Raw genomic sequence first — 18,395 nt, forward strand, 5'->3', positions numbered from 1 at the left:
CTGGACCAGCAGTTCTCAGAGTGTAGTCCCTGGACCAGCAGCATCAGAATCACCTGGGAACTTGTTAGAAATGCAAATTTTCAGGCCCCAAGCCGGACCTACTGACTCAGACACTGAGGGTTAGGGCCAGCAATATGTGGTTTAGCAAGCCCTCCGGGGGATTTTTAGCAAGCCCATAATATTTGAGAACCACTGATAAAGACTAGACTCTCTCAGGGCAGTGGTGTGTGGACTTAGTGCGACTCTACATGTAGAGTCCCTTGGAAAACTGCAAGAGCAAGGCAGACTCGAGGTTTTGAGGTCCTAGACAACTTACGGAGACAAGGACTCATTTGCCAGAATTGCCATCTCACACTGACACTTGGTCCTAGGAGGAATAGCAGTGCCATCACCAGATTTCGGCGCTGAGGGCTCTGAGCCAAAATGACCTGAAACTGTGCCCCCTGCAGTCCTTGTGACAGTATCGAGTCTACATTCCTAGACGGTGCTGCAGTTGCAGGTGGGAGCCCAGTGGCTCCAGCTGCGGGAAATTGTTGCCTTTGGTGGCAAATACCAGTAAGATCTTCATAGCATGGCCTTGTCATTGCTTACAGCAGTCCTGGAGGCAGACAGTTACTGATCCTCTGCCTGCTTCAGCCCCAGCTCTGGAACAGTGAATCGTGTCTGCCTGCCCTAGATCATAAAAATAATCAAACATCATCTCAGTCTGTTATGGTTTAAATAGTAAATTGGCTGCTGGCTGAGAAGCATATGTGGCTGCCCTCTGAGTAGAGGCCTTTTTTTATCTTATATGCCACAGCATATGTTGCAAAAGATTTTTTATATTCACAACCAAGATAGTAGCATGCAAATCTGAGTTGTATTCTAATTTATTTTTAAAGTCAGGGGGAAGGAGTTTTGTCTTTTATTTTGTACCTAGGGTAAGCCAGAGCAAAGCAATTAACTAGTTTCACTAGATATAAAACATTAGTGATCTGTTTGGGATGATGAAAACGTTTTGAAAATGGATGGTGGCGATGGCTGCATAGCATTGTGAATGTAATTAATGCCACTGAATTGTACACCTAAAAGTGGTTCAAATGGTAAATGTTATGTGTATTTGCCACAATAAAACAAAACAACATCAGCGACTGAAAGAGAATTTCTGATACCGTTTTAGTGTCATTTAGTTCCTATTTCACAGTTTCTTTTCTACTTCCTCTTCTTTTTTTTTCTTTTTTTTTTAATGAATGCCATGACCTTGGACAAGCCACTTAATCACTTATATTCTGTTTTCTGTTCAGTAGTGTTTGGAGAAAAGTACTGTAAGAAAACCCTTAAAGTGATGGCAAATATTATTTTTCTCTCAAATTTAAAGCACTGAAAACAGTGCCATACTCATGATAAATGCTTGATATGTCTACCAGTGGGTGTGAGAATCATATCATGTCCTAAGAACAGTTGGAGCAACTGGAAGAATATAACTTCTAAGAAACCAGCATGTTGCAGCAACCCCTGGATTTACTAGCACTGTGATCTTAGTCACTCGGCCTCTGAATATTTCCTTACAGTCTTTGCCTACTTACCACATAGGGTTGTTATATAGAATAGAGATAAATCATGTGAATGTGCTTTGTAAAGTAAAATGCTATACACAGACAAATTATTATAAAAACTAGGAAGAGAATAATAACTGCTTTCAGAAAATTGAAGTACTGTCATTTAGAAGAATAATCAATATGGTCATAAGTAGGACGAACAAATGCAAATTATTGGAAGCATTTTTTTTTAAGAAAGCTCAATACTTAAAAAAAAAGTTTCCAGCAATTAAAGCCAACAGGCCAAAGTTGGACAAGTGCATTTTAAGGTAGTGAGCTCACTGACCCCAAAATATTCTCTGACCCTGGGGCCTACCTCTCAGGATGTTGTAGAAAGGATTTTGAAACAGGAGGCAAAATCACTGTAGAAACTCGAAGACTTTATGTTTTGAGGGATCTGGAAAGACTGAGAGTATCTTTACTGGGCTCACCTATTTTTTTTACCTAGCCCCAAAAATGAATGATTGATTTTAAGCTTGATTTTCAGACTTGTTTGTCTGTTACATGCTAGATGTGATAGGTAGAAGCCTTCCTTCTTGTCTGATCTTCAGGCATTTCCCATATCAGCAATGATCTACATTTTTTTTCCTTGAAATTGTGAAAGTTTGAAATATACACCTATAATTTATGGCAAATTATTTTAAACAGTAACTATACACTGGGAAGCTGTTTTTTCTTTTTATGCTATCATTCTTACTATCTTTTATTTGCTTACATTGCACAGTTTTAATGTGTATGTTCCAAGATTCCTTTGTTTGTCGTATGCTTAAATACAGTTCTTTTGGAAACAGGGCAAAAGAAAACAAAATTCTCTTCCTTACTACTTCATGTATGGAATAGCAATGTATCTTTTATATTTTGTTTCAAGGTCAGTGGGGAGAAATTGTATGACTGGGGTTTACGTGGATACATAGTCGTAGAAGATTTGTGGAAGGAGAACATTCAAAAGGTGAGAAAGATCTTTTTCATTATCTTCCTTTTGGTTTGAATATGTGGTTTCTCTCAGGTTTTATAAAATTCTTGATGCCCTGTTGCTTGCTCTTGCTTTTTCTGTTTGTATTTCCTTATGCTTCTAGCTCAGATTCTCTGGTGGCCTTTATTGGAGGAGCAATAGAACCTCTGTGCATTTGATTATTTTCAGCAGGGCTGAATAAGTGGGGGCCATAAAATACATTCCACCCCAGTCTTAGACCATAATTTCCACTGTATTGTATTTACAGTTTGCTCAAAGTGTTGCATATTATCTGAAAGTTTTATCAAAACTAGATTCAGGGCTTCCCTGGTGGCGCAGTGGTTGAGAGTCCGCCTGCCGATGCAGGGGACACGGGTTCGTGCCCCAGTCTGGGAAGATCCCACATGCCGCGGAGCGGCTGGGCCCGTGAGCCATGGCCGCTGAGCCTGTGCATCCGGAGCCTGTGCTCCACAACGGGAGAGGCCACAACAGTGAGAGGCCCGCATACCGCAAAAAAAAAAAAAAAAAAAAAAACTAGATTCAAAGGGAACATGCTATGCTCCCAGCAAAAGACAAATAACCGAGACTCCTCTTGATATTTCATTCACCATAGGCTTTGTTCTTCGCTTTATCAGTACTGTCCTGTTAAGGGCAAATACGGGACCAGCCACCAGTTACAGGCCATTGTGCTGACTGGTGGGCAAACAGCAGAGGGGAAAAGGTTGTGGAATTATAAGGACAGGTCATTTTTTTGTCTCTTCTCACAGCCACTTAGCTGATTAAATGTTGCCTATGTTTGCTGGGACGTTCTCTCTTTCCTCTGATAAGGATTAGAGAATATAGAACAAGGCATCATGCCTCCTCCAAGCACTCAGAGGCACAGCTCGATAAGGAAGAATTAGGGTTCTTATTATTAACATACCTTCTGTATCATAGAATACTTTTGACTCCTGTCATCTCAAATCAGAATACCCTTTTAAAAAATATAAATACCTAGGGAATTCCCTGGTGGTCCAGTGGTTAGGCTCCGAGCTTCCACTGCAGGGGGCATGGGTTCGATCCCTGGTCGGGGAACTAAGATCTTGCATGCTATGCGGCATGGCCCATAAATAAATAGATAGATAAATAGATAAATACATACATACCTATCTCAAAACCCAGGATTTCAAACTGGAATTTGGAAGTAACATTAACAGAATAAATTATAAGCCCTCCTCATTAGTTACATAAATAATCTTCCAGTGAAATCTTAAGACTAATTATTGTACTGGCGATTTGTAAATGAATTAGTCTCTGTTGAGCCTGTTTAAACTAGCTCTTGAGTAGGAAGTTCTATATTAATATCAAGTGCCCTTTGGCAATCCCTTTTAAAGAATAAATGCTCATAGTTTTATTTTCATTTCTCTGACATTTTCTTTGGAAGCTTTCTTTCCTGTTTAAAAAATTCCTGAAGTCCACACTGAGTTTAATATGGGAAAGAAAACAGAATGTCAGGAAAACTATACACAGCCTTAGAAAGAAATGTAGAAAATGAAACTCCTCCTCAGTTCTGAGTGCTCACTGTGGTGTCAGTGCAGAACCGATGCACATGAAAGCTATGGTGGGGGGGATCCCCTGGGAGCCTCTGAGCGCTCACTGTGGTGTCAGGCAGACACGTGCACACCAATGGGACTGTGGTTGGAATGCAAGCTAAGCAGAACAGCATTTTATTGTAATTTGAAAACGTTGGATATTACAGCTACTCGTATTTACATGCAAGTCTTTGGGGAGCGAGATAGTACAGATGCCTAATTAGCCTGGGGTTGGTCTGCATGTCGTCTCTGGTCTTCCTTCTATGCTCTTGCCCTCTTGAGCGTCACTGAGAGCTTAGTGTTCTTCCATTCACTTACTCTCAAAGCACAGTTGTCCTGACAGCTATCTTTTGTGAATAGAAGATAATAAAATGGATGTTGACTACTTAAACATTTAGCACAAGTTTTAAATGAAAAATATCAGAAGGCCTTATTAATTCAAGATTTGATATAGTTAGATTTGGGGAATTATTTGATATGTACATACTTTTGGTGGTAAATAGTCAAAGAAATTTGTGGACATTGTGTTTAAAATGGGGCCCTGAGGGACTTCCCTGGTGGTCCAGTGGTTAAGGTTCTGTACTTCCAGTGCAGGGGAACTAGATCCCCGCATTCCACAAATTTCTTTGACTACTTACAACCAAAAGTGGGTACATCTGTTACATTATTATAGTACAAACAATTATGAATCAGATTGCACCTAATTGAGACTGGTAATTGAAGCCTAACTTGAAAACCAATTTCCAGACATGCTAAGAAACAGACAAATATCTCTTCCATGAGGTGTTCTTCAGTTCCCTTCAAAGAATTCCCGGGCCCCCAAAGATTCCTGTTCCAGGGTAGCTAAAGTCTTTGCTCTCTTTAATAAAGCAAAAACAAACAAAAAATACTGCAACCCACAAAGTCCAACAAGTGGGGGGCAGGGAAGTCAATAAAAGACAATGGCATTTCACTATCAAATAATGGGGCCCTGAAATTTTAAGTGGTATGAATGATGGTTCAGTTCTCAATTATATTATTTCCCATGGAGCTGTATTACTCTCAGAAACCATCAGTCTGTGGCATTTTTTGCTCTGCCACATCTCTTTTCCCTTTTAGGAATTAATTCTAAATGTTTGCACTGAGTCTTCTATCAATGAAGTTTGGATGAGGTGGTCTTTCAGTCCTGTCATTGGTCAGTGAAGAGGAATTTATCTGCTTCAGCTAAAATGAATTCTTTGTCTGAACTGTGAAGCAAAGATGGGTGTGTCCAGAAATATTGTCATCATAATGGGTCTAGGTTTTTTTTTTCTTTTTTTGAGATAAAAGAACATATAAAATATGTCATAAAATACAACATATATAATATAAAATAACTGCATATATATGTATATTTACAGTTTAAAATCCAACAATATAATGACCATACATATACCAACAAACCATCCATCTTTAAAAATAGGAAATTACCAATGTCTTCCAAGTTCTTCCTGGGCCCTTCCATCTCCCCAGAGAGAACCACTATCCAGAATTTTGTGCTTTTCATTCCATTGTTTTTCTTTAAATTTTTTCTTTTAGTTGAACCACATAACGTATTTATTCTAAAACACTGTAGTTGAGCTTGCCTGTTTTTTGCCTTTATAATATAAATATCAAATATACATATAAATAAATATATAGTTTAGATGGAGTCTTACTATATGTGTTATTTTGCAAGTTGTTTTGTTCCCTAAACATTATGTTAATGGGTTGTGTATGCCCGTAATTTATTAATTTACACTGCTATGGAATATTTCTTTGTGGGAAAATACCCATGTTGATGGCTAACTAGGTGGCTTTCAGTATATTGTCGTTGCACACACAGCTTTGAGCATATTTCTGTACATGTGTCATGGTTTATTAAGAGTTTCTTAGGCCAGGGACTTCCCTGGTGGCACAGTGGTTAAGAATCTGCCTGCCAATGCAGGGGACACGGGTTCGATCCCTGGTCCGGGAAGATCCCACACGCTGCGGAGCAACTAAGCTTGTGCACCACAACTACTGAGCCCACATGCTGCAACTACTTGAGCCTGCGCGCCTAGAGCCCGTGCTCCACAACAAGAGAAGCCACTGCAACGAGAAGCCCGCGCACCGCAACAAAGAGTAGCCCCCACTTGCCATAACTAGAGAGAGCCCGCACTCAGCAACGAAGACCCAACACAGCCAAAAATTAAATTAAATTAAATTAAATTAAATTAAAAAAAGAGTTTTTCTAGGCCAGGATTCCTAGTTCATAATGTCTGCACATCAATTTTACTAGATGACAAGTTTTCCATTTTTGCCAGTCTGGTGCCTTTGAAATAGTTTTTCACTGTGGGGTGTGTTTGTGTGTTTGTGTGTGTGTGTGTGTGTGTGTGCGTGCGTGTGTATGTCTTTACTTTGTTCCCCAGTTTTTATTTTGAAAAAATATTTCAAAACTACAGAACAGTTGCAGGAATAGTATAATGAATATACCCTTCACATAGATTCACCAATTAACGTTTTGCTACATTTGCTTTGTCTTTTTACACATGCTTGGGTGCTCACACACATGTGTATTTTATTTTTCTGAACCATTTGAGAGTTAGTTGTAGATACTGCGCTTTCTACCCATATCTAATTCAGCATATATTTCTAAAGAACATGGTCATTTACTGATATAATCACAATACCATTATCATGCTCGGGAAAGTTGACATTTCATTGTTTACATAATCATTATCTAATATACAGTCCATAGTCAGATTTCCTCAGTTGCCACAATAATGTGCTTTCCTTCAACAATTTTTAAATTGACTTTTTTATCGCTGAGTGAATTATTATAAGGCACATACCCTTGTAACCATCATCTAGGACAAAAACCCAGAATTTTGCCAGCCTCCCCAGAAGCCCTTCCATGTAGCTCACCCCAATCACATTCCTCTCTTTCCATCCAAAACTACCTACTATCCTGACTTCCATAGTAGGAAGTAACTTCCCTGTTTTTCTTAATGGCTTTATCACCTAAGTCTTTATCCCTGTCACTTTAGTCTTGCCCATGATTATTTCTGACTTGATATTCCTTTTAAGTCTTTTTTTTCCCTTTTAAGTCACTTAATCTACTGGTTCCCCTTCCATCCTCTTATTTTCCTTACACTGTATCTGTTAAAGGAACCTGGCGTGTCGGACCTGTAGAGTTTCCAACAGTTTGGGTTTTGCGGATTGCACGCTTACGGTGCAGTTGAACGTGTTCCTTTCTTCTCTACGTTTCCTGTAGATTGGCCACTGGATCCAGAGGCTGCCTAATCAAGTTCGTGTTTGATCCTATTGGCAAGGCTATAGGTCTATGTAGGCATCTAAGTTTTTGCTTCACTTTACCATTTTGGTGTTAGTGGCTATTGAGGCTCAATGCCTAGACCTACTGACTCACTGGGAGTTGGAAAATGGTGATATTCTATTTCTGTCATTTCACATAATAGCTAGAACACTTTAATAAGGAACTACTTCCCCTCATATACTATTTAGTTACACAGTTATAGGAAAGTTAGGATAAATGCTCAATTTTTGCTCTTGTTTATCTGGTTTTCAAAATAATAAATTGGTTCCCTCTCATCCTCAGAAGGTCACCAATTAGTGGGGTTTTTTTGAGAATCATTTTGAATTTGTAGATTTAAATATATTTGGGTTTGAATGCTTTGTATTTCTTATCCTTGTTGGAGTTCAGATTGTTCCATTTTGGCCAGTAGAAGTTGGCTCTGCGTCCTTTTGACATGACACAAGGACTCTGCAATAGTTTCCTCGCTGTCTGGCATGTCAAAATGGTCTCAGAATCTCTCATTGTTGTTTTAATGTATGTTCCTTTGATTACTAATGAGGTTGAGCATCTTTTCACATGTTTATTGGTTTCTTCTTGAAATGCCTGTTTATGTCTTTTGGCCTTTTTTTTTTTTTTTTCTGGTACGCAGGCCTTTCACTGTTGTGGCCTCTCCCGTTGTGGAGCACAGGCTCCGGACGTGCAGGCTCAGCAGCCATGGCTCACGGGCCCAGCCGCTCCGCGGCATGTGGAATCTTCCCGGACCGGGGCACGAACCCGTGTCCCCTGCATCGGCAGGCAGACTCTCAACCACTGCGCCACCAGGGAAGCCCTTTTTGGCCATTTTTCATGTGGGTCATTAGTTCCTTTCTTAATGATTTATAAGAGTTCTTTATTTTTTCCTAGATACTAATATTTTTGGTCACATGTTTGCAGATGTCTTCTCCCAGTTTGAGGCTTGTTTCTTCAGTTTTGGTGCCTTTTGATGATCAGAAGTACTTAATGTAGTTGATTCATAGATCTTTTCCATTACAGTTTTCACTCTTTGACTCTAGATGTTTAATAAAAGCATGAAACTATTGATTGTCCGTTGCTAATCTGAAACCCTTTCAGAATAGTCCCAGCTCAAAGCCTGAGTTTCAGAGATGGAGGCTGTTTGTAGGTGTCAGGCTCCAGGGTCACAGATAGCTCTTTTGGAGTTGTCTTCTACATTAGCCAAACACAGCAGTGTGTTTCATTAAAAGTCATGTTTAATTTTCACTAGATTTTTAAAAAATGTGACAAGTTACTATCAAAGAATTGTAGAATGACTGTTAAAGACCAACAATAACTAAAAAGAAAATTCTTAATAATTCTTTGAAGGTAAGGAAAATATAAAAGAAATGTAAACCTGTTACTAACATGAAAACTGAGCAGAACTTCTAAAGCTGAGCTTTTTATAGTTGTATTCAAGCCTTTGCTGGCTCAGCAGGAAATTGAAAGGGAAGCAGCAGCCATCAATCTGAGTAAATGTGTCCTGCTTTCTTTTTCTCCATTCGAAATTCCTTAGCTTTCTAAACACACTCAAGTTTTGCTGTAAGTTATGTGATTTTAAAGTGATCATCTTTGAAATAAGGCAGTCACAGAAGGAGAAATACTGTATGATTCCACTTAAATGAAGTATCTAAAATAGTCAAATTTATAGAAGAAGAGAGTAGAGTGGTGGTTGCCAGGGGCTGGGGGGAGTGGAAAATGGGGAGTTGCTAATCAGTGGGTATAAAGTTTGTTATGCAAGATGAATACATTCTAGAGACCTGCTGTACAATATAGTGCCTATAGTTAACATTACTGTATTGTACACTTAAAAATTTGTCAGGAGGGCAGATCTCATATTAAGCGTTCTTACCACAATAAAATAAAAATAAGGACAATGCGGTGGGTTTTCCATAAAGCTAAATTTGTTCTGAATTTGTGCCCTTTCTAGTTTTTGCTGTTTAAAATTCTAAGAAATAAAGGTACTAGGCAATGATTTTTCTTTTTTTTTTTCTTGGCTGCGTTGGGTCTTCATTGCTGTGCGCGGGCTTTCTCTAGTTGTGGGGAGCAGGGGCTACTCTGCGTCGCGGTGCATGGGCTTCTCATTGCGGTGGCTTCTCTTGTTGCGGAGCACAGGCTCTAGGCGCACAGGCTTCAGTAGTTGTGACACACAGGCTCAGTATTTGTGGCTCGTGGGCTCTGGAGCGCAGGCTCAGTAGTTGTGACGCACGGGCTTAGTTGCTCCGCGGCATGTGAGATCATCCCGGACCAGGATTGAACCCGTGTCTCCTGCATTGGCAGGCAGATTCCTAACCACTGTGCCACCAGGGAAGTCCCTTTCTTTTTTTTAAAACATCATTACTTAACAAAATAAAAAGTAAGAAATCCTGAAAAAAAAAGTCTGCTTTTTCGAAAGGCATACACTTTTGGTATGAGGAAAGGTAGACAAGGCAGGATGCAGCATGGCCTGGTGGCCAAGAGAGTGGACTCCAGAGTGGGTGCACCGGGCTCTTCCCCCACTCCCACCCCACCCCCACCTCTTACAAGCCTTGAAACCTTGGGAAGTCGCTCTGGTGCTGTTGGGAAATGGGGGTAGTACCTCATGGGGCTGTTTCAAGGATTGAGTTTATCCATGTGAGAAGCTGAGAAAATGGACAGACTTTAGAAATGGTAACCATGATAGATGTCATGTGACATCTGCTTAGGAGAAGGTAACATTTCCTCATGGAAAATGGAGCCCTAGGGCTTATTATACTCCTTAGTCAAAAGTCCTCCTATCTGTTTTAGTTTCCCATTGCAGCCATAACTAATGACCACAAATTTACTGGCTGAAAGTAGTACAAATTTATTATCTTAGACTCTGTAGGTCAGGAGTCCGGTGCTAAATCAAGGTGTCAGCAGGGCTGCATTCCTTTCTGGAGGTTCCAGGGGAGAATCCGCTTCCTGCTCCTTGAGGTTGTTGACAGAATTTAGTTTCTTGGCAGTTATAGGACCAAGGTCTGCTTTGCTAGCTGTCAGCTGAGGGTAGTTCCCAGCTTCTAGAGGCTGCAGCATTCCTTGACTCCCAGCCCTCTTCCTTCGTCTTCAGAGCCAGCTGCTGCAGATGAGTCCTTTTCATGTCCCATTTCTTTGACCCTGTCTTCCATCCTCTTAGACTATAGGAACCCATGTGATTCGATTGGGCCCACCCAGATAATCCAAGATAATCTCCCTATTGTAAGGTCAGCTGGTTAGCAACCTTAACTCCAGTGCCACCGTAATTCTCCTTTGCCATGTATGGTAGCACAGTCACAGGTTCCAGGATTAGGGTGCAAACATCTTTGAAGGGGCCGTTATTCTGCCTACCACATCCAGTGAACTGGAATTTCACTGGGGTCTGTAACAGGTCATTTATGTTTACCTTTTATTTCCTCATCAAAAAAGTTAAGTGACCTACCACATAGGATAGGTAGTTTTTTTTTAACATCTTTATTGGAGTATAATTGCTTTACAATGGTGTGTTAGTTTCTGCTTTATAACAAAGTGAATCAGCTATACATATACAGATATCCCCATATCTCCTCCCTCTTGCGTCTCCCTCCCACCCTCCCTATCCCACCCCTCTAGGTGGTCACCAAGCACCGAGCTGATCTCCCTGTGCTATGCGGCTGCTTCCCACTAGCTATCTGTTTTACGTTTGGTAGTGTATATATGTCCATGCCACTCTCTCACTTCGCCCCAGCTTACCCGTCCCCCTCCCTGTGTCAAGTCCATTCTCTACGTCTGTGTCTTTATTCCTGTCCTGCCCCTAGGTTCATCAGAACCTTTTTTTTTTTTTAGATTCCATATATGTGTGTTAGCATACGGTATTTATTTTTTCTCTTTCTGACTTACTTCACTCTGTATGACCGTCTCTAGGTCCATCCACGTCACTACAGATAACTCAGTTTCGTTTCTTTTGGGATAGGTCATTTTTATTGAGCACTTGCTGTGAGCTTGGCCCTGTGTGCTAACTGTATGCTCAGGAAGAGTCTGTGAGGCAGGTTCTATTATTATCTCCATGTTATAAACGAGGAAACTGCATTTTGGAGGAGTTAAGTAATTGATCAAAATAATTCAGCTGGTGAGGGGATCAGACATTTCAAGTGGATTGCTGTACCTCAGAGGTTTGGCTAGAAATCCCCCTTCATATGGCAGTGCATACTAATTAGAAATAAATATTTTGATTAAAACAAATGTTTCAATTTTGCTAATAGAAATTATTATTCATGTTCATGGACATGGTAAGAAAATAAAATTTCTACTGTAGCTTAGCCAAGTTGACACATAAAATTAACCATCACAGTGCAGTGCTGTTTAGCTTATTCCTCTAGCCCTTTGCAATCCAATATGGCAGGCACCAGATGTTGACTACATGAAGTGTAGCTAATCTGAACTGAGGTATGCTGTAAGCGCAAATTCACACCAAATTTAGAAGACATGGTACAAATAAAAAGATTGTAAACTATCTCATAATTTTAATGTTGATTGATGTTATATTGATTACATGTTGAAATAATAGTATTTTAGATGTGTTGGGTTAAATAAAATGTATCAATCACTATAAAAAAACAATGAAACCCAGTATGTATTGAAATTAGATATAAGGAGAATGGTTGCATTGTAAAATATTTTAAATAAAACTGTCCGAAAATGCAAAAAAATTTGATTTCTGGCTTGTGCTAAGTCACAAACTGTCTTTTGAAGTCAGAATGTTGTTTTTGCTGAGATGATGATGGTTTCTGCCAAGAGAGATCTGATTTGTAATAGGGTGGATGGGTTCAATACTTCATTAGTGAGATATTTGACTGTCATGTTTTGTTATACTATAAGTGATATGTAGTCAAACAAGAAAAATTTCCTAGCAACAGTTGTTTTCTTCAACCAGAAGAATGTCTTTATGTACTCATTTTCTTAATGTCCAAAGGATAAAAAAGTTTATGAATTTAGCATCTTATATTCTTATCTTATTCTAAGATAGTATATCTTATCTTATATTTTTGATTAACTAAGTAGGGAACCACATGGTTTTTATGACAGACCCAATTGTTGGACATAGTTATCTCACTTGCCTTCATAAGCCTCTTTTTATCTCTTCTTCATTAATTACATACCCAAACTTTTTTTTAAACACTCATCAGGTCTCTAGGTTCTAGCTCATTTCATTTGTTTATTCAGCAACTGTTTGAATACTGTATGCTAGGAGGTCCTAGGAGTATTGTGCCCTCATGAAACTTAAATATATTTGTGAAGGATTCAAACATGAATGAAAGAATTACACAAATCAGGAAGTACATGGATGCTATCAATGTGAATAAAAGGTTCTTATCTGAATCGAAGGGCAGAGGACAGGGGAAAGCCTTGATCTAAAGGATGAATAGCATTTAGCCAGACCAAAATTGGGATTGACCTGTCTAGGTCAAGGGATTTATTTTGCAAAGGTCCTATCCCAGGAAAGAGCTTGGCAAGTTGGAAGAGCAACAGCAAGAATGCCTCTGGGGTGTGTGTGTGTGAAAGTGGCTCTCAAGGAATAGTGTGAGGCATAGGCGCTGAGTCCTGTAGAGCTCTGTTCAGAGCAACAAGTAGACCTGGATATTGTGTGATGATCCACCAAGCAATACGTATGGCCTCTTTCCCCAGAACTCCATCATCAAGGGAATGTGGTCTGTAGATAGGGTGACCATATAATTTATCATCCAAACCAGGATACTCTTGAGAGTGAAACGGGGCACTATTAATTATGCTGGGACAATAAGTATAAACCAGTATGTATAACTTGGGCAAGCCAAGATGTATGATCACTATGCTTAGAGACAGGTTCTCAACCACTTCAGTAAGCCTGAAGTTGCCTAGGAGCCATGCTCTGAAATTACAGGGTTAGGCGTGTGTTCCTGCTTTCTCACATTCCCCCCTCCTTCACCCATGGATAACTCCGAGAGAAGGTCACCGGCAGAACCTGCACCAAGTCCAGACCACAGAGTCACAGCCCTATTGCCCACCCAACTACAGCCTAGTGTTTTTCAGATTGCCATCTCATGAGAGCTCAGATCCTTGACGTACATCAGGTCTTATTAATGTGTTTTCAGAATTAAAGTCTTAAAAACATCTGGGAAAGCAAGTAAGGCCTTAAACATTTAACACGTGAACTTTTCCCACTAGAACCTTTCCTACCTTACTTTTCATTGATGACGTGACCTAATTATATGTTCCCAGATGGTGGCCAGGTGGAATGGGTGCCGTCTGGTTATAACCTCTTCCAGAGTAAACATGTTTTGTGATTTAGCCCCTATGTTGGATGATATACGGAGCAGAGTACCCACAGGAAACCGTCCCATAGGTGTGAAACCTTTTTTTTTTAGTTTCAGATCATGATGACTATTCTTTTTTTTTTATTGGAGTATAATTGATTTACAGTGTCGTGTTAGTTTCAGGTGTACAGCAAAGTGATTCAGTAACCTTCTTTAACAATTACAGTGGCATGAAGTAGTAAAGAAATCTTTTCACTATTGATTGGATTTTTTATCAAATCAGCTGTTGGCCGAATCTGTGTAGTGAAGATTAATGGAGCTTTATTTCCTGCTCTCCTCTGTGCCTGAGTCACTTTCTACAGCAGGGCCCTCAGGGAGCCCTAGTAATTCCTTCAGTTTACCGATACATGGGTCACTTTGCATCAGATAATATTCAGTCACAAGGTGAAGATGTGCACTTTGAAACAGTCTACTATTTCTTTAGAAGTTTTACTATTTCTTTTCAAACTGCATTAATATTCTTACTTTCTGTTTTACAAGTCGGAAAATGTGAAGAATTCACCAGGAAATAAGTAGAATACTCCATGCTCTGCCCATTTTAATCAGGTAAAGAACGAGAAAACTCTGTGGTTATTTTTAGCATTATTAGCACCAATTGAAATGACTTGTCTTTAATTAATTTAATTTGATTAATTATAGCCATTTCAACTTCGTGTGGACACATAAGGGTCAGGATGATATTTCATTCCATCTTTAATTTCTGGGCTTAAGTGCTGTGACTTTTTAATTGTGTTTGTTCCTGAGAAGTACCTGGGTTTTTTATACAAGCTAGAACTCGACATTTGGGATTTGTCTATAAACCTATTTCAAACAATTATTTCCTAGGCTTATTTTTTTTTCAGACAGCATTTCACTATAGTAAGCACAGTTGTATGCATCTAATAATCATTCAATAAACATTTGCTGAATGCATGACTATTGTAGAGAAGCTCAAAATTATATAGAGTAAGTGACAGAGGGAATTCATAGGTGTCGTTGTCTTTCTTTGTGGATTTGAGTAACTTGAGTCTAGAGAAATTTAGGATAGTATCTGATAAAGTCAATCAGTGTGATTTCTTCTGGTCGTATACTCAATTCACCATTTGTTTTCATTCATATGTTCAATATTTACCCATTGAGTACTTGCTAAGTAGAAAACACTAGTTATGTTAATATTATTTTGTGTATATATTAAAAATTATATAATAGCACTTATGATTTCATGGTAATTAGATTATATTGAATTTGGAAACAATCTAAATATTCAGCTACAGGAAAATGGTTTAATTATGGTATGTCCATAAAGAGGAATGTTATTATGTTTCAATAATATTTAATTGCATGGGAACATATGCACAATTATTAAATTTAAAAAAAAAAAGGCTAGTGTGATACATTTTTAGAGAGGATAATGACCAGGAAATACAACAAAAATTTAAGTATGTATCTTCAGATAGTAGGATTATGGATGATTTTTATATTTTTTCTTCTGTATAACTTTATGTATTTTTAAATTTTTTGCAATGAATATGCATTTTCTTTATAATAGAAATTTGTTTAAAAAAATCAGTGTCACATTTATCATAAGGCATGGCTACTATTTAAAACTCATGAAAGCTCTGGGTTTGAGGTTTTCTTTCTCAAGTTGTCTCTGTGTTTTCAGAGACCTAGAGAGTCATATAATCTTAGAATTTGAATTCTAAGAATCTTGAAAAGGATCATCTGGCCCAACCCCCAGCCTCAAGCGTAAATTCTCTGTAGCCCTGTGTGTTCCCACTTTTCACCTCCACTGATAGGAAAAGCACCCCACAGGACAGCCATCTTTGGGCAGTCCTAATTTTTAGGGAGCTGTTTCTTATACTAAGCAAAAATACGTCTCCTTGTAACTCCTACACAATGGTCTGATCTTGCCTTAGCAGTCACAGAAAATAAATCCAGATCCTCTTTCACATCACAGCCTTTCATATAGTAACCCCAAATCAGCATTTCTCAAATTTTGTTATACAAATTACCTGGGAAGCTTGTTAAAAAGCAGAGGCGTAGACCCCACCGCAGAACTGGCATCTCTGGAAAGTGGAGCCCGGTGTGCATCAGATATGCTGTTAGAAAGCCAGGAAGTCACACATGTCCTTCAGAGACTTTACACTGAATATGGTTATATTTCTTTACAGGGGCAACGAGCCACAGAATAAAGGAAAACCATGTACATATCCACTTCATTCTTTCAAAAATATTCTGGGCCAGAGTTCAGCTTACTATATACACAGCCTTGATTTCATTTTTAATTTTTGTTAGCTCTTTATTGGAGATGTAATTTTTAATTATAAAAGTGATGCATATTTGTTGTAAAGAGTTTTTTTAGATAAATATTTTTAAAGCTTGTCTTGTCCTCCATTCCTTTCCCAGAGGTAATTTCTGTTGATAGTTTGGTACATCATTCCAGACTTTTTTCTTTATGTGTAATACACACACACACACACACACACACACACACACACGTGCACATGCACATGCACACGCATCCATACATGCTTTTGGGTTTTTGATAGAATGAGATCATATTCCTTGTACTGTTTTGCAAGTATACTGAAAGCTCCATGCAGGTACATAGTGCAGTTTTATTATCACACCTGAAGAAATTAACACTAATTCCGTAATATCATCTAATATTCAGGTAGTTTGCAGATTTCCCTGATTGTCTCGTTAATAACTTTTTACAGTTATTTTGTTTGAGTCAGGATCCAAACAAGATCTGCCACTGCATTTGACTGATGAGTCTCTTAAGTCCCTTTTATTTTTTTGTTTTTTAATTTTTTTACAAAGATATAAACTGTCTTTATTTTCAGATGTCTTAAGTCCCTTTTAAACTGTAATAGTTCCTTCTCCCTCATTTTTCTCTTATCATTTATTTGTTGAAAAACTGGGCTTATTTTTCCTTTAAATTTCCCATGCTCTGGCTGTGGCTGAGTGCATCCATTTAGTGTCATTCTGTTTATCTCTTGGTTCCTCTCCTCTCTGCATTTCCCATAAACTGATAGTTGGATCTGAAGGCTAAATCAGATTTAGGTTCAATTTTTTGGTAAGAGTACTTTGTAGACAGTGTCATGTTTAGTTATATTGAATGAACTTGCTTTTTTTTTTCACTTAATATGTTGTGTACATCTTTCCCTGTTGGTACTTATAGATCTATCTCATTCCTCCTTTAGCTGCTTCATAATTTCCTAGTATGGACTACCATGATCTATTGAATCCTTATTAATATAGATTACTGGCAGTTTGTAGTTTTTTTTTTAACAATGCAGTAAATCTATTGAATTCTTAGAGAAGTTCAAAACAGATTAATAAACAGAGATAGAAAAGGTAAGTTAGTGGTTTAGATGTTTAAGAATTTTTAGTTTTATATTAAAACTGAAATATTTATAAACCTCTAATTGCTAAGTAGATTCATTATGTATTAGGAAAAAGGCAATCTGGAGAAGAGCTGGTTTGTCTTTGGTGTCTTTGGATTTGATGTGTGTTTCATTCCAGAAAAGAATGATGGGGTGATGTGAGGAAAGGTATGCGTCAGACTAGCAATGATGTAATCATGCTCTCCTCCAGCAGATGGATGGAAATGTAGTTGTTTGGTTTTCAGAAGGGGAGCGATGTAGTGTGTCCTGTGCCATTTAAGCGTTTATTTTTAATTTATTCACCCATCCATCTGTTTATCTCAGATACCCAGCTAGCTGAGAATCTGCATGTAGTATTGATGTAACACAAAACCTTTCTGGTTTTTAGTGTACCCATTTATAAAATGGGAATAATTACAGATTTCTCTGGCTCATTGTCATCCTCATGGTCATATAATGGTATTATAAGTATTTGATGTGATCACTTAAACCTAAAGAATTTTCAAACTGCAAAACCTTAGAGCTGTTTTTATTTTGGGGGGAACTGTTTATTTATGGTTTTCTTTTTCTTTTATTTATAGGTAAACATTGGAAACTCCATATGATAAACCAGTATTTCTACAGAAAAATGGCAGAGAAGTCAGTACTGAATGTAGTAAGTTGGCATTCTTCTTCAGGAAAAACTATACTAGGCCTCTTTGTTATCTTGGGTGATGCCATACTCCAAGTGGACTAATCTGAAATTCTTTCACCTAGAGATAATGTATAAGTCTTAGAACTCCTCATTCTCATGTTGCTATTTATGTACATAATTAAAATTCTAAGTTAAAAAAAAAGTTGTCCTGCTTTTTTTTCTCTTATTATTTATTGAGTGACAGTTTAAGTGTATCTGATGTCCCTGTGTGTGTCTCTGAGTGTACCTGTATGTGTGTGGGGGGGTATGCGTGTGTGCATGGTGTGTGTGTATGTTAAAACCATTCACTCTGCTTCTTAGCATCAGCTGTCAGGCAGTCTCCAAAGGTCAAGTTGAGAAAAGTGGCTCTGGAGCAGAGAGACGATGCTTCTGTTGCCAGCACAAGGAGCAAAACTTGTAAGTAAAAGTTTGCGTGACCCTGATGAGAAGACATACAAAAGAACAATGACCGTGACCCCTTATTGTGTGCCATTGCCTCCCAGCTTGTACAGATCTTCCGGTTCTTGACTGCCAGCGGGAGATGCATAATGACGTAGTCTCTGTCCTCTGCCAGCGGAGGAATGGTATGTGGTTGTGTGTGTTGGTTCTCTGTATGTAGGCCTTGTA

At 38.6% G+C, this 18,395-nt stretch overlaps 1 protein-coding gene across 3 annotated transcripts in view; it reads left to right on the forward strand.

Moving 5' to 3' along the window:
• Nucleotides 1-17,931, forward strand: part of APOO (apolipoprotein O) — a 58,020-nt gene extending 40,089 nt beyond the window's left edge. For all 3 annotated transcript variants that reach the window (XM_027096705.1, XM_027096703.1, XM_027096704.1), the window contains 3 exons: nucleotides 2,446-2,526; nucleotides 14,208-14,273; nucleotides 17,677-17,931. In XM_027096705.1, coding sequence (XP_026952506.1) covers nucleotides 2,446-2,526; nucleotides 14,208-14,243 — 117 coding nt within the window. In that variant the 3' untranslated portion in view covers nucleotides 14,244-14,273; nucleotides 17,677-17,931. The remainder of the gene's footprint in view (nucleotides 1-2,445; nucleotides 2,527-14,207; nucleotides 14,274-17,676) is intronic.
• Nucleotides 17,932-18,395: the final 464 nt, after the last annotated feature.

This window comes from Aethalodelphis obliquidens, unplaced genomic scaffold (assembly GCF_003676395.1).
Source record: "Aethalodelphis obliquidens isolate GAN/ISIS:26980383/991018 unplaced genomic scaffold, ASM367639v1 scaffold107, whole genome shotgun sequence".
Classification (NCBI taxonomy): Eukaryota; Metazoa; Chordata; class Mammalia; order Artiodactyla; family Delphinidae; genus Aethalodelphis; species Aethalodelphis obliquidens.